This window comes from Entelurus aequoreus, linkage group LG04, assembly GCF_033978785.1.
Source record: "Entelurus aequoreus isolate RoL-2023_Sb linkage group LG04, RoL_Eaeq_v1.1, whole genome shotgun sequence".
Taxonomy (NCBI): domain Eukaryota; kingdom Metazoa; phylum Chordata; class Actinopteri; order Syngnathiformes; family Syngnathidae; genus Entelurus; species Entelurus aequoreus.
Genome location: NC_084734.1, coordinates 69,696,874 through 69,715,418, shown reverse-complemented (window position 1 = coordinate 69,715,418; position 18,545 = coordinate 69,696,874). Strand labels below are relative to the sequence as shown.

Here is an 18,545-nt window from a genome sequence, read left to right as displayed (position 1 = left end):
TATATACGTATTTGTGGGAAAAAATCACAAGACTATTTCATCTCTACTGGCCTGTTTCATGAGGGTTTCCTCAATCATCAGGAGATTTTAATGGAAGCATTCACATACCATGGTTTATATAGGGCACAGGGCGGGTGGGTACAGGCAGGCGTAGGGGCGTGGTGATTGGCTCATGTGTTACCGAGGAGGTGTTTCCTTCTGTGACGGCATGCTGATACAATTTCGCTGCGCTTGTTGAGGGATGACAAGTCTGGACTGTATATAATGAACAGTTTCTCTTTTAAGCATAGGTTGCATCTTTTATTACCACTGTTGTAAGGTGTGCTGGATGCAAGAATTTGCCATGTTATTGAATATTCAACATTATTGTCTTTGAGATTCCAAATGTGTTTACTGAGTTCTGTAGTGTTCCACAAGCTTTTGCTTCTGAACGAGGCTTTGTGATTGTTCCATCTGGTTTTGAATGCTCCCTCAGTTAATCCTACATATGTGTCGGATGTGTTAATGTCCTTGCGTGTTACCTTTGCTTGGTAAACGACTGATGGTTGTAGGCACCCCCCGTTGAGAGGGCAATCAGGTTTCTTGCGGCAGTTACAGCCTTTGTCGGTTTTGGAGTCGTTCTGCCTGGTGGTGGACGGCTCCTTTTCAATTGCTTTATTGTGGTGTGAAATGATTTGTCGTATGTTGTTCATGCAGCTGTAGCTCAATTTAATGTTGTTCTTGTTGAATACTTTTCTTAGGGTGTTGCCTTTGGGGAAGTGTTTGTCGATCAGGGTGAGGAATTTGTGGCCAATATTAGTTGAGACGTCTTTGCTGTATGGGGGGTTGTACCAGATAATGTTGTTTCGTTTTCTGCTCCTTTTTGGTTGGTTTCCTGGCGTGGGTTCGTAGGTGAGGGTGAAGTTGTATCCGCTTTCATCAAGTGCTTTTTGGTACGGGGGGGTTGCTTTGTCGAATTCAGCTTTGCTAGATGACAGCATCGATAGTCTTTTATTAATACCGGTAGGTATTCTTTTCGTGGTGGTGGGTGGGTGGTTGCTGTCATGGTGCACGTATTGGAGTGTTGTGTTGGGTTTCGTGAATGGTTGGTAGCTGTTATTCCTCAGGTTGAAAGTGACGTCGAGGAAGTTGACGGTTTGCTTGTTGGCTTCAATCGTGATCCGTAGGCCGTTCTCTTTGAAGATTTGGCATATACGCTTCTTGGTATTCTCGCTGCTCCTTGGCGAGGCGCGACACACTGCCAGTCCGTCATCACGGTAAATACCAAGGTTCAGGTTGAGGCTAGCGAGCTGGGAGAGGAGGAAACTCCCAACAAGTTTGCACGTTTCTGCTCCGTCAAAACTCCCCATAGTGACGTCGAATGTTGAATTGTTCTTTTTTTGCCATGGTGTACCGTTGCGGAAGAGTATGGAGTTCTTTGCATGGATGATGATGTTTCTTTCGTTGCCTGTGATTGAGTCGTAGTCCGAGGCAAAGTCTAGTGCTTTGGTCAGTAGGTCTTGTGTGATGGAAGGGTAAAATTATTCGACATCGAAGGAGATAAAGTTGTGCTGTTGTTTGTCTTGGATGTTGCTGGACCATTTGATTACTGCTGCTGTATTTCTCCATTGGTTGAGTGGTGTTTTGTCTGTAATTTTTGTGTTGATTCTGTCCAGGATTATTTTGCTGATTTTTCCTATTTCAGATTTAGTTGGGTTTATTAGTCGGCATGATGGGTTATTTGCGACGTTGGGTTTGTGGTCCTTCAATGTGATGAAGGCTTCCTTGTTGGCTGTAGCGTCCACCCTGTCCTCGATGTCCAGTTCAGCCGCAATCCGTTTGTTTTCCAGGTGGATGCTCTGTAAAGTGTTGGGTTGTGCTTTTTTGTATGATTTGGTGATGCTTCTGTCCAGTAAAGTGTTATGTTCTTGTATGTTCATTCTGTAGAAATTTGTGGTTTTATCGGCGGCTATGATGAGGTTGCTTACTTTCTTGATGCACTCCGTGTCATTTTTCAGCTTGGTGAGGAGTGGGTTGCGAACTGGCTTGAATTTGACTGATTGTATCATTTTGAGCATGTCGTTCTCAAAATCCTTTAGTTCCTCAACTGTGGGTGGGTTCATGGTGGATTTGAATCCGTAAGTTTTCTTTTGTGTTCCTTTTTTTTCAGGGTGGAGGAAAAAGTGTGCTTTCCATCGCATCCTTCTTAGGAAGTGTTCCGTCTTTTCTATGAGCCTTAGCTTGTAGTCATTCTGCACGGGTATGGGAATGTTCTTCGTGGAGTAGTCGATGTTGAATTTTTCCATTTCTGATCGTCGTACAGTGCTCAACAAATGTGAATTTGGAGCGGAATATATGTCTTAATTGGATTATCCAAAAAAATAAATAAATAAAAAAATAGTGCTCGATACCGTGGTAGAGCGTAATTATGCTCTACCACAAAAATTTGGGGACCCGTGGTCTAGTGATTATCTAACTTCTTTTCACCAAGTACCTCAGAAAACATTCGGGCTTTCCAAGTATCACTATAATGAGAAACATTAAAATACAGTAGCGTAGCAGGCTTAAATATTCATTAAAAACAAGGCAAAGTGTTATTTAACAAGTATATATAATAGTTTTGGCCACTGTAACATTACGCAGTTTGAACAGTGACACTGTGTTTAAATATTTAAGTGATTCATGGACGTGCCACTAGATGGAGCCCACGTACCACAGTTTGAGAATCGCTGTTTAGTCTGTTCTCAGTTTTGCAGGTAAATGAAAAATATCTGAACAAATACTGGAAACATTATTCAATTGTTTGATTTATCTTTTTTTTTTTTTTTGATATTTGCACACTGTGCGGGACATCACACAAGTAACAATGTTCTCTCAGGCTGGATCTACACTGCGTTTAAAAACAATAGCACTGTGTTTACATATCCTCCTGACGACCAACATCCTCTGCAGTAGACATTTGTTTTTGGTCTTTTGTCAGCGTTACATATTTTTTTTTTTAAAAATGGTTCTGCAAAACACAAATGTCCACTGCAGCAGACGCCGGATGTACAAGTACTGGGGTTATGTATATTAATTAGACCATTATTTGTCAGATTGTGTGGGGTTATTAAACCCCAAGATGCAGAGATGGCAGGCATAGCGCAGGTAAACATGACTTTAATGTCAAAAGGAACTAGTGCACTGGGAAGTGCACATGCAGGGAACATTGAAACAAGAAACAGGAAACGATCATTGAGCCCTGTTTATAAAGAAGTCTAATTGGGAACCAGTACCAGGTGTGGCCAGGCTACCAATCAGCGGCAGGTGAGGGGAAAGAGCGCTCAAGGAGACATGCAGGAAAAGGAACTGAGATTAAGAGCGCTCCTCAGGAAATAAACAAACTAAGCATAACCAGACGTAGATAGATAGATAGATAGATAGATAGATAGATAGATAGATAGATAGATAGATAGATAGATAGATAGATAGATAGATAGATAGATAGATAGATAGATAGATAGATAGATGGATAGAACTTTATTGATTCTTTCAGGAGAGTTCCCTCAGGAAAAATTTAAATTCCAGCAGCAGTGTACATATTTGAGATATAATTTCAAAACTAAATAATGGAGGTATAAATGGAAATTAAATAGAAAATATAACAATAAGAATAAAAAATAATAATAAAATGTGACAGATCGTCACACTTAACGGTATGTTAATTTCCAGGCTATAGAGCGCATCTAAATATAAGCCGCAGTCACCTAATTCTTGCAGAATGTTTATTGTTTGCTTTTATTGGCCGCACAAGTCTATAAGCAAATGTATTTTGATGGCCGGGTCGATCGTCTTCGGCCTGCGTCTTGTGCATTTCATCGATTGTGTCAGCATATTTGATTTAATGTGAGCAAAGCCTCCTAATTTTGACACAGGTTTGTTTTTTTTCAATTACATAGCTCTTGCTTGTCCCGTGTCCCGAACGGCAGGATAGCATTGCAAATGATAATAACGTCCTCTGTCGTGACTTGTACTGAAGTCGCACAGTCCATCTTTACCAGAGTCATACCAAAGAGTATAAAAATGGGAGCCATTACCTCCCTGCTTGGCACTCAGCATCAAGGGTTGGAATTGGGGGTTAAATTACCAAAATGATTCCCGAGCGCAGCCACCGCTGCTGCTCACTGCTGCTCACTGCTCCCCTCACCTCCCAGGGGGTGGAACAAGGGGATGGGTCAAATGCAGAGGGTAATTTCACCACACCTGGTGTGTGTGTGACTATCAGTGGTACTTTAGCTTAAACTTTTCACAAATGTATTTTCCTCTGTTTTTTTTTTTTTAGTAAAACGTCCATGAAAAGTATAGTGATAATTCTGAACGATAAGTTCCAGTTTAGACAAAGATATCGATGTTGGGGTTGTCATTACTCTTCACAAGAAAGTAAATATTTAGTCAACGACAGCTGCGGTTGCTCCTTCTGGAAACAGTGCCCCTTAGTGTTTTGGAAGAGAATTACAAATCTGGCGCCACCCCATGGAAGAACTATAAATTAAACAAGACGCCGTCAGAGTCAAATAAGACTGGCGGCGTCTTGTTGCAAGTTATTTGACGCAAGAGTATATTCCAGCCTTTATTACATCAAGCCATTAATGCAGGGGTTTCAAAGTCAGGGCCCGCAGGCCAGATCCGGCACGCAAATGAATGATATATGGCCCCCGGGATGATATTTGATTAGTATTAGAACCGGCCCGCAGGCCACAGCCGCCTGCTGCTGCTGTTTTGCACGCACCAATACTCAGTGCTGGCGCTAGGAATTTTCAAAATGTCATAAAAGTCATAAAAATGGGCTCCCACAGTACATTTCTGGGGTCCCACTTTTGTGTAAGCGTTTTGAAAACACATGATGAATGTATGCATTATCCTGTTATGTCTCACATTCTTTATTGTGTTTTGGAATAAGGTTGTCATAAAATGTTACTTAATTCATTTAAAAATATAATTTAAAAAATACAAATTTTCATGCATATTTATTTTATGCAATTTATTCAGTTATAAACATTTCATTCACTTTCCTTCATGGATCTAAACGTCACCGCTGCCGGTATTTTTGTCTATATTTTTATTGTAATATTTTCAGAATGTGTTTGTTCTATTTTTGGCCGGACTAAGACAAAGAAAACAATCTGAAGTTGTCTTATTTTTTTAGTTTGAATGCCATGATTTTAATAGTCCGGCCGGCCTGTGCACAGATTTTCCTTCATGTGACCCCTGAGCTAAATTGAGTTTGACACCCCTGCCTTATTGCATTCACTCTGACATTGAGGAAAATGCTTTAAAGACAATGTCGAGCAAAGTTAATAGAACAGAAACAAGTTCTGGACACACCAAAACGAACGAACGATATATGCCAAAGAAGTATCAATTATGTGGGTTAAAAGTACTCTTAGTATGATGGAGTGCATTTTATTTACAACTCCACAAATGAATAGCCAACTGCAAATGTATATTTGCAAAAGCAGAATTTTTGCGCATAATAATGTAAATGTTGAGTGCACACACAAAACATAGGGAAGCTCAGGACTGGTATAAAGGCAATTTCAATTACAGTGATGCATCTGTCTGGCTCTGTCGCTCTGAATAAATGTGTCCCCTGCTCCTTCTGCTCTTGTCTGGCAATGCAGGGCCATTGTGGTGAACATCCTTTATCTGTATACCATTAGGTTCCATCCCTGCTTTTACACAGAACCTTCTTACCCTATTAACTGCATTTCAGAAGTTTTTGAGTATGGATTTGTTTCAATATATATTGCCCCCATCAGACTGCATTCAGTTAAGATATTACTACTCTAAAATACCACACTTTCTTCTTGTACACAGCAGGAAATGCACAAACCAAGGACGGATCTTTGTCACGGGTGTAGTTTCTCGGTTTTAATCAGTGCACGAAGGGCCACCTGATCAGTATGCGGATTAGATTGCCGAGGATCCCTTTAAGCCACTGTGCCTTTTTGCTGTTTGGCTTAAAAGACACAACAAGGCCGGTCCAATTAGCGCGATGCCCGAACTGCCGCGCTGCACCCGGCGGTTCCTTAAGATCTCGGTTGCTTTGTCCAAAATTAATCAGCACTAGAATGGGCCGCCATCACAGACAGCGTTAAGCCACGTTCAAAGCTGGTGGCTGTTACTGCAGGACACCACCTAATGGAGCAATTACAGCAATGAATGAAGCCTTAGCTCACTTCTTACTGCCCACACCTTGCTCTGCTGCGCCCCAACCTTCATTCAAAGCATGCCTGCAAACTATATTTAAACTCTCTTCAGTTTAGACTACTTTAGATCCGTGGTTCTCAAACTTTTTGTTTATCAAGTACCAACTCAGAAAAAAACTTGTCTCTCAAAGTACCACCATAATGACCAACAAAAAAATTCAGTAGCGTAGTAGGCTTAAGTATGCATTAAAAACAAGGCAGAGAGTTTGATTTAACAAGTGCATTTATTATTTTAGGCCACTCTAGCTTTACACACAGTTTGAACAGAAACACTGTTTGAATATAGGAAAATACAACTGTTTTTTAATGAAGTGATTCTTTGGCGTACCACTAGATGGAGCCCAAGTACCACTAATGCCACACTAGTGTTAGTGTTAGTGATACCAATATTTTGGTACCGGTACCAAAATGTTCGATATTTTTCGGTACTTTTCTAAATAAACGGCACCACAAAAAATTGCATTATTGGCTTTATTTGAACAAATATTAAAACAAAACATTAAACATATGTTTATTATTGCAATGTTGTCCTTAAATAAAATAGTGAAAATACAAGACAACTTTTCTTTTAGTAGTAAGTAAGCAAACAATGGCTCCTAATTTAGTCTGCTGACATATGCAGTAACATATTGTGTCATTTTCCATTCTATTATTTTGTCAACATTATTAAGGACAAGTGGTAGAAAATGAATTATTAATCTACTTTTTCATTTACTGTTAATATCTGCTTACTTTCTCTTTTAACATGTTCTATCTACACTTCTGTTAAAATGTAATAATCACTTATTATTCTGTTGTTTGGATACTTTACATAAAATTTGGATGATACCACAAGTTTGGGTATCAATCCGATACCAAGTCGCTACAGGATCATATATTGGTCATATTTAAAGTCCTCATGTGTCCAGGGACATTATTTCCTGAGTTTATAAACATAATATGAATTTAAAGAAAACTAAAGAAAATTTTGTGATGCTAAAAAATAGTATCGACTAGATACACTCTTGTACTTGATATCATCACAGTGGATGTCTACTGTAGTTCCACTCATGACGTTTGTTTACATTTTGACGCCCGGTGAGCTACGGTGTGTAGTGAAGCATGTTTAGCTATTCCTCGTCCTGCAAGGATGATACTTGTAAGAAACGTATTTTATTTGTCGCCATGGAGGCGAGGATTAGTGATTTGGAAGTAGCTACAACCCTGCAGACTGCGGCTGGACTTTAGCCGCTAGCTAGCTAGCCATGTCTTAAAGCACCTCTTCCGGTTGGCATTTCAGTGTTATAACTTCACCGTTATCGTTAGTTTATAAACCAAAATGCATCCGTTCTCCCTTTTCTGTCTACACACTGTGTCTGCTTGTAAGTACTCCGTGATTGTGCACTGCAGAACATGCTCGTCTGCTCGTACACCAGTACGGTACTTTTTAGAAGCGGTATAGTACCGAATATGATTCATTAGTATCGCGGTACTATACTTATACCGGTATACCGTACAACCCTATGCCACACATACCACAGTTTGAGAATCATCAATTGACAACAACTTCCTAAACAGCTCAGAGACAGAGAATTTGAAGGTAACCATGAATATGGTTTTTGGAATGTTGTTTTTAAAATCTTAAAGAGTCTCGTCTCATTCTTCAAACTGCTCTCATGGAGAAACTCTCAAGTTGTAAAGCATACAATTACCCTAATTGTGTCTTGATAAGATGAAGGATTGCGATTCAGGAGACTAAGGCTCATGATTAATGGATCGTTCTCCAACACATAGCAGCAGGCTGTGACTCCGAAAAACTCATGACGTCCGTACAATGGAATAACTGCAACCTCAGCAAGATGAAATAGCTGAAATCTTTGGAGTAAGATATGTGTTTTCTTACTACGTTAGACCAATGTGCTTATCCTAAGTAAAATGTATAAACATCTAAAAATAATCTGCCCACCGAACAAGAAAATAACAAGTGAAACTTAAAACTCTTAAAACCTACATGTAGAGTAGCATAGGCGCCAATCCCGGGGTTGCTTTGGGGCCCGAGCACCCACGGACAATGCCGAGCACCCACGTGGGATTGATGGCAATCAATCTTTAAATTAATTTTTGAAAAATCAATCTTGATGTCGTTAATATTGAGGCGAGTTTGGTTCGTTTTACCTAATATAAACGTCGCAAATCATATAGTCTATAATTGACAAAGCCTAACCAAGATTTCATTGTGCCCGATAATTAACTAATTACACTATCATCTTAACTTTAAACACACTGCACACGAGCGAATGAAGGGCATTATTATTCAACAGCCATACATGTCAAATTAAGGGTGGCAGCTTGAACAATGCCAACACTGTCATAAACATGTGCCATATAGTGAAACCACACTAAACAACAACGACAAACACATTTTGGAAGAATATTTGCACCGCAACACAACACAACATAAACACTACAGAATAAATTCCCCAAATTCCCTGCAGCACCAACTTTTCCGGGACGCTAGAATATAAACAAACACCATTGGTGGATCCACACCTAACATCCACTGTAATGATACCACATACAATAGCGTATCTAGTCGATACTACTATGATTACATTGATATTTTTTAGCATCACAAAATCTTATGTCGTTTTTAAAAAATTCATATTATGTTTATAATCTCAGGAAATATGTCCCTGGACACATGAGGACTTTGAATATGACCAATGTCTAATCCTGTAACTACTTGGTATCGGATTGATACCCAAATTTGTGGTATCATCCAAAACTAATGTAACGCATCCAAACAACAGAAGAATAAGTGATTATTACATTTTAACAGAAGTGTAGAGAGACCATGTTAAAACAGAAAATAAGCAGATATTAACAGTAAATCAATCAATCAATCAATGTTTATTTATATAGCCCTAAATCACAAGTGTCTCAAAGGGCTGTACAAGCCACAACGACATCCTCGGTACAGAGCCCACATACGGGTAAGGAAAACTCACCCCAGTGGGACGTCAATGTGAATGACTATAAGAAACCTTGGAGAGGACCGCATATGTGGGTAACCCCCCCCCCCCCCTCTAGGGGAGACCGAAAGCAATGGATGTCGAGTGGGTCTGACATAATATTGTGAAAGTCCAACACATCAGCGAAAGCCCAGTCCATAGTGGGGCCAGCAGGAACCATCCCGATTGGAGACGGGTCAGCAGCGTAGAGATGTCCCCATCTGATGGACAGGCTAGCGGTCCACCCCGGGTTGGGAGCAGAGTAGAAAAGAAAAGAAAAGAAACGGCAGATCAACTGGTCTAAAAAGGGAGTCTATTTAAAGGCTAGAGTATACAAATGAGTTTTAAGATGAGACTTAAATGCTTCTACTGAGGTAGCATCTCTAACTTTTACCGGGAGGGCATTCCATAGTATTGGAGCCCGAATAGAAAACGCTCTATAGCCCGCAGACTTTTTTTGGGCTCTGGGAATCACTAATAAGCCGGAGTTCTTTGAACGCAGATTTCTTGCCGGGACATATGGTACAATACAATCGGCAAGATAGGCAGGAGCTTGACCGTGTAGTATTTTATACGTAAGTAGTAAAACCTTAAAGTCGCATCTTAGGTGCACAGGAAGCCAGTGCAAGTGAGCCAGTATAGGCGTAATATGATCAAACTTTCTTGTTTTTGTTAAAAGTCTAGCAGCCGCATTTTGTACCATCTGTAATCTTTTAATGCTAGACATAGGGAGGCCCGAAAATAAAACGTTACAGTAATCGAGACGAGACGTAACGAACGCATGGATAATGATCTCAGCGTCGCTTGTGGACAAAATGGAACGAATTTTAGCGATATTACGGAGATGAAAGAAGGCCGTTTTAGTAACACTCTTAATGTGTGACTCAAACGAGAGAGTTGGGTCGAAGATAATACCCAGATTCTTTACCGAGTCGCCTTGTTTAATTGTTTGGTTGTCAAATGTTAAGGTGGTATTATTAAATAGATGTCCGTGTTGAGCAGGACCGATAATCAGCATTTCCGTTTTCTTAGAGTTGAGTTGCAAAAAGTTAGCGGACATCCATTGTTTAATTTCATTAAGACACGCCTCCAGCTGACTACAATCCGGCGTGTTGGTCAGCTTTAGGGGCATGTAGAGTTGGGTGTCATCAGCATAACAGTGAAAGCTAACACCGTATTTGCGTATGATGTCACCTAGCGGCAGCATGTAAATACTAAAGAGTGCAGGGCCAAGAACCGAACCCTGGGGAACTCCGCACGTTACCTTAACATAGTCCGAGGTCACATTGTTATGGTAGACACACTGCATCCTGTCAGTAAGATAAGAGTTAAACCAAGACAAGGCTAAGTCTGTCATCCCAATACGCGTTTTGATACGCTCTAATAAAATATTATGATCAACAGTATCGAAAGCGGCGCTGAGATCAAGAAGCAGCAACATAGATGAAGCATCAGAATCCATCGTTAGCAATAGATCATTAGTCATTTTTGCGAGGGCTGTCTCCGTAGAGTGATTTGCCCTGAAACCGGACTGAAAAGGTTCACAGAGATTGTTAGACGCTAAGTGTTCATTTAGCTGCTGTGCTACAATTTGTTCGAGGATTTTCGAGATAAACGGAAGGTGGGACACCGGCCGGTAGTTTACCAGGAGATCAGGATCGAGGTTAGGTCTTTTGAGTAGAGGATGAATAACCGCTTTTTTGAATGCTAGGGGAACAGTGCCAGAGGAAAGTGATAAGTTTATAATATTCAACACTGATGGACCTAGTAATACAAAAAGCTCCTTGATAAGTTTCCCAGGAATTGGGTCAAGTAAACATGTTGTTTGTTTTGTCCCATTTACACATTATGACAATTCCTCCAATGTTATTTCATCAAAGAGAGAGAAACTATTTTGGAGGGCGGTATCCGTCGTATATACAGTCGTATCTGTGTTAATAGAACCCAGTTGTAGCTGAGATGCATTGTCTTTAATCTCTTTTCTAATGACTTCAATTTTCTTATTAAAGAAATTCATAAAGTCATCTGCTGAGTGGGTGGAGCTACTGGGAGGAGTCCCTTGTTGGGTTAGCGATGCTACTGTACTAAACAGAAATTTATGAACAAGTAGATTAATAATTAATTTTCTACCACTTGCCCTTAATAATGTTGACAAAATAATAGAATGGAAAATGACACAATATGTTACTGCATATGTCAGCAGCTAAATTAGGAGCCTTTGTTTGTTTACTTACTAATAAAAGACAAGTTGTCTTGTATGTTCACTATTTTATTCAAGGACAAACTTGCAATAAGAAACATATGTTTAATGTACACTAAGATTTTTTGCTAAAATAAAGCCAATAATGACATTTTTTGTGGTGCCCTTTATTTAGAAAAGTACCGAAATACTTTTGGTACCGGTACCAAAATATTGGTATCGGGACAACACTAGTCAAGTCAAGTCAAGTCAACTTTATTTATATAGCACGTTTTCAACAACTTTTAAATTGAACCAAAGTGCTTTACAGGTTAAAAAATCATAGAGTAAAAAACAAAACAAAAAACAAAACAAAAAAAACACACAACAAAAAACAAACAAAGAACATAAACAATGAATGTGCTGAACAAGATAGTGCAAATGCAATACGGTAAAAGGGGTCGAATAAAAAGTAAAAATTTACAGAATAAAAATAATAATAATAAAAGTGCGACAAATTGACTGACCGGAGTTTCTCTGTGCAGCTAGGAGACTTTCTCTCCTCGGTGGCCCCCCTTACCTGTGGTGTTCCCCAAGGGTCAATCCTAGGTCCCATACTCTTCCTACCGTCCATACTACCTTTAGGTGAAATCCTGGCCAAGCACAATGTCTCATTCCATTGTTATGCCGATGATGTTCATATCTACTTACCTCTTAAGGCCACAGGACCAACTAATACACACACACCGAGCACCCACTGGCAGAAATGTACTGTAGATCGGCGCCTATGTACAGTAGTACCTCAACTTACGAGCCTAATTGGTTTTGTGACGGAGCTCTCAACTCAAAACACTTGTATCTCAAAACAATGTCCCCCATTGAAACAATTGAAGTCAATTCAGTTGGTACTTGAAGACGATGGTCTAGCATAGAAAAAAATTGGTTCGTAAAAAATAAATTATTTTATTTCGATGTCTGCTTAGGTTTCCCGTTTTGCAGTGCAATCTATCAGCGTTCCAGCACCACGCTTAGATAACACTTACTTAAATGGTATAAATTGCACAATATTGTGCTCAAAAATGTAACAAATGGGCTCAAAGTTGATTCCTGTGCGATGTCATCATTCCAGTCTGCAGTCTAATTGTATTGTCTTGTCGTCCTGCAGCAATCCATCAATGACGCCATGCGCTGTTCCACCCTGACCAGAATGAGCGGTAACGGGAGAGGAGGAGAGAACGGACGCCTCCTCACCCACGACTTCCCCAAAACCATTCAGACACTGCCGTGCATGAGCCACACTGCCAGCATGGGACTGGGTGCCTCTGGCATGTGATCACAATACTGCGTTTTGGAGAAGGGGAGGGCAGGAAGTAAGCAGGGTGGGACAGGACTAATGACTCCAAAAAACTAAACAAAAAAAACAAACAATGGCTCTGTGGTTTGACCCATCTATTCTTCTGGCTGTGGCCGACTGGAACGAGATTTAACTTACTGCCAAAATGCACTCTTCAAACACAAGACTTTTTTTTTTTTAAATATGTGGGTATTGGCAATGTAAAAAAAAAAGGAAAAAAAAGAAGAAAGGAAGTGAGCTGCAATAAAAAAGTCCGGGTGTGTGTTTTTTTTTTTTTTTTTTCTTTTTTCAAAAAACAAAACAAAAAACCCTCATCCTTAAGTGTGACGCCTGTGTTGTGCCATTTTGATGGAGTTGTCAGTCTGCATGTGCAAAATGTTCACCTCAACTGCTGACCTTGTACTACCTAGAAGCTTTCTGGTGGCTGATGCGGTGTCTTTGCACAGACAACAATGTTTTGTTGTTTTGTTCTCACTCTTGCCATGTTGGGAGGACCAAGTGCTCTGTGTAGCATAGCCAGTTTTCTAGTCCATGGGTTTGCACTGCTGTATTATAATGTGAAAAGTGTGGTTGGTTTGAGTCACTCTTGGTTGAAGGCTGGTGTTTGGGCCAGAACGTGCATTGTTGCTACACCTGATGGAACACGCCATGCCTTGTCTTTGTGCCATAGCACCATTATTTGTATGCGCACACCGTTTTTTTCTTTTTTAAAACAACGTGTGCGATTATAGAAAAGGCGCAAAATAGTGGCTATGAGTGACCATACACTGCATCATGCTGCTACGGCCTTCTTAGGACACCCACTGCTATATTCTGAAATCTAGTAGCAGTACACGTGGAATGAGAAAGATTGGCTCCTTTAGAAAAAAAGCTAATTAAAATGTTCCCGGGAAATATTGTTAAAGCGGTTGCTCTTATCCATTCTGTGATGTATTTTGCGCTGTATTCAATTCTAATTAAATGGCCAGTGCCACTATTCACACATTTCCTGAGAGTGACATATCAATTGCACTTTGTGCACCACTTTCAAGTCTTACCATGTAAAATACAGGAAATGTTTTTTTTTTGGCTTAGTAAACATTCCAATGTTCCAATTGACTGGTTGGATTCTAAATTTGTTGTAATGTCCATTTTGAAAACAAAAAAAATGACCACAATTTAAAGTTTTGTGCAATCTAATTAAAAAAAATATTACAAATTCTACTAATTGGAAATGTATTTATTGTCTTTATGATTAGAAAAAGGGTAACACTTAAGTATGGGGAACAACATATTCACCATTAATTAGTTGCTTATTAACATGCAAATTAGTAACATATTGGCTCTCAATTAGTCATTATTAAGTACTTATAATGCCTTATTCTGCATGGCCTTATTATACAACCAGTAAGCCATTAACTAAGAGTCTTCTCTCAATAACCTCAGAATTATTGCTTATTAGTTACCCTAACCCTAATATGTTCCCCTAGTGTCCAAATAACTGTAAATTAAGTCTTTGTTACTTTAATAAGCAACTCATTAATGGTGAATATGTTCCCCATACTAAAGTGTTACCAAAAAAATTATTGAATTAATATTAGGGTTGTCAAAAATAACCAGCTAACTCATGATATTAATGACAACAAATGATCGCAATAGTCATGAGTACAATCGTCCCTTCACCACATTGCAGATTTTTCGGAGGATATTTTTTAAGCATGTTCTACATTTGTGTCCTAAATTAACCATGTTCAGGCAAAAATTTAAAAAAATGGCTAAAACAACCAAAATATTAACACTACAGTAGTATTGGTCACCCGAAGAGGCCAAACCAGTCACAACGCGCTGTTCAGTACCGTGGCCACTGATTGGTTTAGCCTCAGGCAGCATTACTATATAATAGCGTAAAGGTGACTAAGGGGTGTTATTTCAAGTCTAAAAGGCTCTCATAATGTTGAAAAAGTGAGAGGTTTGTAAACAGGTGTTTATGCTCTAGCTATGAAAATATTTGATTTAGAATTAATTCCTATTCCAATTATAAGGGCTGTTTGCAACATGCACACAGATGTCTAGAGGGCGCTAACTTTCCAATGTATTTTACACAGTATATACCGCCCTCTTCCAGCCTCTAGGACGTAACTACATACGTACGTAACACATGCACGCGCATTAGCTTTGGGTGTTGTTGGCTAATAATAGTGATTTGGATGGCTTTGAATTGTTCATCGCTTCTCCTGGACTGCCTTTGTTTGTGTGCACGTGCTCTCTGCGCGTATGTGTTGACGAGACCGGGTGAGTGACCGCCGTAAACACCAATCATTTTATTCGGGCTGGTAAAAAATGTAATTACACAAACTGAGTAATTGGGGAAAAATATAGACCGTTTTAATACGAATGTTTTTCTGTTAAACCACTAATGGTAACACAACACAAACCTGCTCAGTGGCCTTGTGGTTAGAGTGTCCGCCCTGAGACTGGAAGGTCGTAAGTTCAAACCCCGGCAGAGTCATACCAAAGACTATAAAAATGGGACCCGTTGCCTACCTGCTTGGCACTCAGTATCAAGGGTTGGAATTGGGGGTTAAATCACCAAAATGATTCCCAAGCGCGGCCACCGCTGCTGCTCACTGCTCCCCTCACCTCCCAGGGGGTGAACATGGGGATGGGTCAAATGCAGAGGATAATTTCACCACACTTAGTGTGACTATCGTTGGGTCTTTAACTTTAACTTAAAAGCTAGCCAGTGGTGTTTTTGTTCTAGTTTGGCTTTGACACATGTAAGCAAGTTGCAAACAGCCCTTTTAATTACGATAAACGAGGAAAGACTGTACATGCAAATTAATCACACAATTTATGTTGACCGTGCGTACTCCCTTATTTTAGCTGCAGATGAAAGTGTGTTATCATACAGTCAATGCATATGTCAGTGCAAAAATTAGTGAGGAGACGCCGACTGTTGCGCTCGTTCGCAAATTTGACTTCAAACTACATCCCGATGGGACTTCAGCTCAAACTGTCACCAGGTTTTTGGCAAATAAATGATGTGCATTCAAGTAGAACATTTTGAAAAATGTTCCTGGATAACATTCTGACAATGAAGTGTTCAAATATTGGGGTCTTCTCCAAGTTGATTTAAATTATGCAAGCGAGTGATTGATCACGATTAATCTAAATTCAAAAGTGTGGTTAATCTGATTTTTTTTCCATTTTTTTTAAATAGTTAGACAACACTATTACCATTAAGTTGCTTTTTTTATTTAATAAAATTACTCATTTTAAATGCAGTGAACAAAATTCATAGTTGACATGGCAACTAGATATGAACATGAAATACAATTATTTGATTCATTTGATTATTATATGACCCAAAAAAAACAACATGGCTTTATTTTGTGGTTTGGATTTTACATATTAGTATGACGTCATTGTTATTTTTGTGTATTCTGCACACCAAGAAACTATAATGTTGTCTATAGTGATGGTAGAAGTTGTCCAGGCCGGTGACACACATTTGTATTACAGTCTGAAGCCTTACAGGCAATGTTCTTTTTTTAAATTTTATTATTATTTATTCATTTCACCATTTTCCACTTACCTTATCGCATGTCCTCTCTGCACGTGAGCAGTTCCTCCGGTGGAATTGTCAGACAAAGTAGATGAAAGCAAAGGCCGGTACATGAAAACATGAAATTATAGTCATTTGTCACCGCACAAGCCCTGGAACACATTGCACATTGTTCATACCTCAAGCTGTGATTTTACCTGAAGGTGACTCGAGAGGTTGTTGCTGGGTGTTACCATCATCATTGCCACATTTAAAGCCCCGCCCACATTTGACCAGCTCTTCTTCCTCTAGACCAGTGATTTTCAAACTCGTACGTGGACTCCATTTAGTGGTACGCCAAAGAATCACTTGATTAAAGTACAGTGTTTTATTTCCGTATATTCAAACAGTGTGTAATGTTGCAGTGGCTAAAAATATAAAGATACTTGTTAAATAAGACCTCTGCCTTGTTTTTAATAAACACTTAGGCCTATTATGCTACTGTAGTGTTGGTCATTATGGTGGTACTTGGAGAGCCAAGTTTTTTCTGAGATGGTACTTGGTGAAAAAAATGTTTGAGAACCACTGCTCTAGGAGAAATGATCCCCTTCATGTTTTGCTTTACAACTATGGTACCAAATTGAATACATCTTTTAAAGCTGGATAAATAGGCATCCGGTGTTTACCAAAACCGTACATATCACCACATGAGATGTATACAAAAAGGATGTCTTCTCTAAAACGTTTGCAAACATGCCTCAGTGTACTTTCACTACTTTTCTTCCGCTCATCCATGTGTCTTCTCGTGCTGTTTTATGAATTAGGACACAGCGCAGAGGAGACTTTACCTTTGGAGAGATGTTTTATATGCCGTTACAGATTTATATATAAGAAAAAAAATATATAGAAACAAAAAAAAAAGACTTAATGTTTGTATATAGAGGAGAGTTCGGTTGCTGGTGTTTTACACTTTGAAGAGTGTAATAAACAAAACAAAAAATACATGCTAATGTGGAATTATCTGTAGAAACTAATGTTCAGATCCAGTTTGGTTTTATTTTTCATTGTATTGTTAAGATTTAATAATGATTTTGTATTTTTAAGTGCTGGTATTTTAACATTTGAATATATCCATCTTGGAATCTAATCATAGTTTTATCCCAAGATTTTCATTGTTGTTTTTTCTTTTTTTTAAATAAAAAAAAAGGTGTGTAGTAATTTAAAAAAATAAAACATATGTGAATAAATGTGTTTGAAGAAGGCAAAAAAAATTTTGGAGAAATATTTTTTTCTAACCAATGTGTCCTGGAAGGAAGTCATCATGCTTTTGTAACAGAATAAAGGAATAAACAATGTATATTTGTTCATGTACGTGTGTTATTTGTAGTGATGCTGATAGTGGATTTCACTCCCTGCCTTAAGCAAATGGGAAATGATTTCAAATATTAGCTGCATAGAAGGCTGATGGGCTGTCAGGCTTTGAAAGGAGTGCAGTGATCCAATATATAATCTCTGGAATTCTGTCTGACATGCAAAAAATAAAATGGAAGGACCTGCAAGAGCCTGAAGCTGCGGTGAAAGAAAAATTGGATTTAATGGTCCTCATCATAGAGACTCAACAAAAGAATAAGACTGGCACATTCAACTTAATGGCAAAGACTACTCCCTGGTTCAGGCAACACACCGTAGTCTTTACACTACTGCCATCTAACGTCTTGGAATTGTAACTGCATGCAAAGTCCACTATATAAAATACAGTACAGTATATGCAAATGGCACTTAGAAGTGTAAGAAAACAAGATAACTGGACAGCATAGCTCAGTGTTAAAAAACAACAGCCCAAAAAACATTAATAATTGTTTTTCTCAAAAACAATGAACATTTATTAACACATTTGAACACACACTAAAGTACCGAAAATTAGCTCTGCCGAGTACTGCTATCATTTCCAAGGCAACAAGAATTGGTACTGTATCGATTCATTTGTGAAAGGTACAATCTCTACAACAGGGGGCTCCAACATTTTTTCCTCTGAGAGCTATTTTTGCAAAATTAAAATTGTTGAGAACTACTCAAATCTGTAACATTTATTTATATAACTTATTTCTACCTATCCATCCATCCATCCATTTTCTACCGCTTGTCCCTTTCGGGGTGGCGGGGGGTCGCTGGAGCCTATCTCAGCTGCATTCGGGCGGAAGGCGGGGTACAATGAATACACCAAATACATTGGTCATAATTTAAGTTCTCAGACTTAGACTTACACTTGGAT

General features: G+C 39.1%; 1 protein-coding gene across 6 annotated transcripts in view; it reads left to right on the top strand.

Annotated features, from left to right (window-relative positions):
- The window catches only part of gria1a (glutamate receptor, ionotropic, AMPA 1a), a 186,098-nt gene extending 168,444 nt beyond the window's left edge, over nucleotides 1-17,654 (top strand). For 3 of the 6 annotated variants that reach the window (XM_062045599.1, XM_062045596.1, XM_062045595.1), the window contains one exon: nucleotides 12,562-17,654. In XM_062045599.1, the coding sequence (XP_061901583.1) occupies nucleotides 12,562-12,598 (37 nt within the window). In that variant the 3' untranslated portion in view covers nucleotides 12,599-17,654. The remainder of the gene's footprint in view (nucleotides 1-12,561) is intronic. The other 3 variants (XM_062045598.1, XM_062045597.1, XR_009825960.1) reach the window with 2 other exon arrangements.
- Nucleotides 17,655-18,545: the final 891 nt, after the last annotated feature.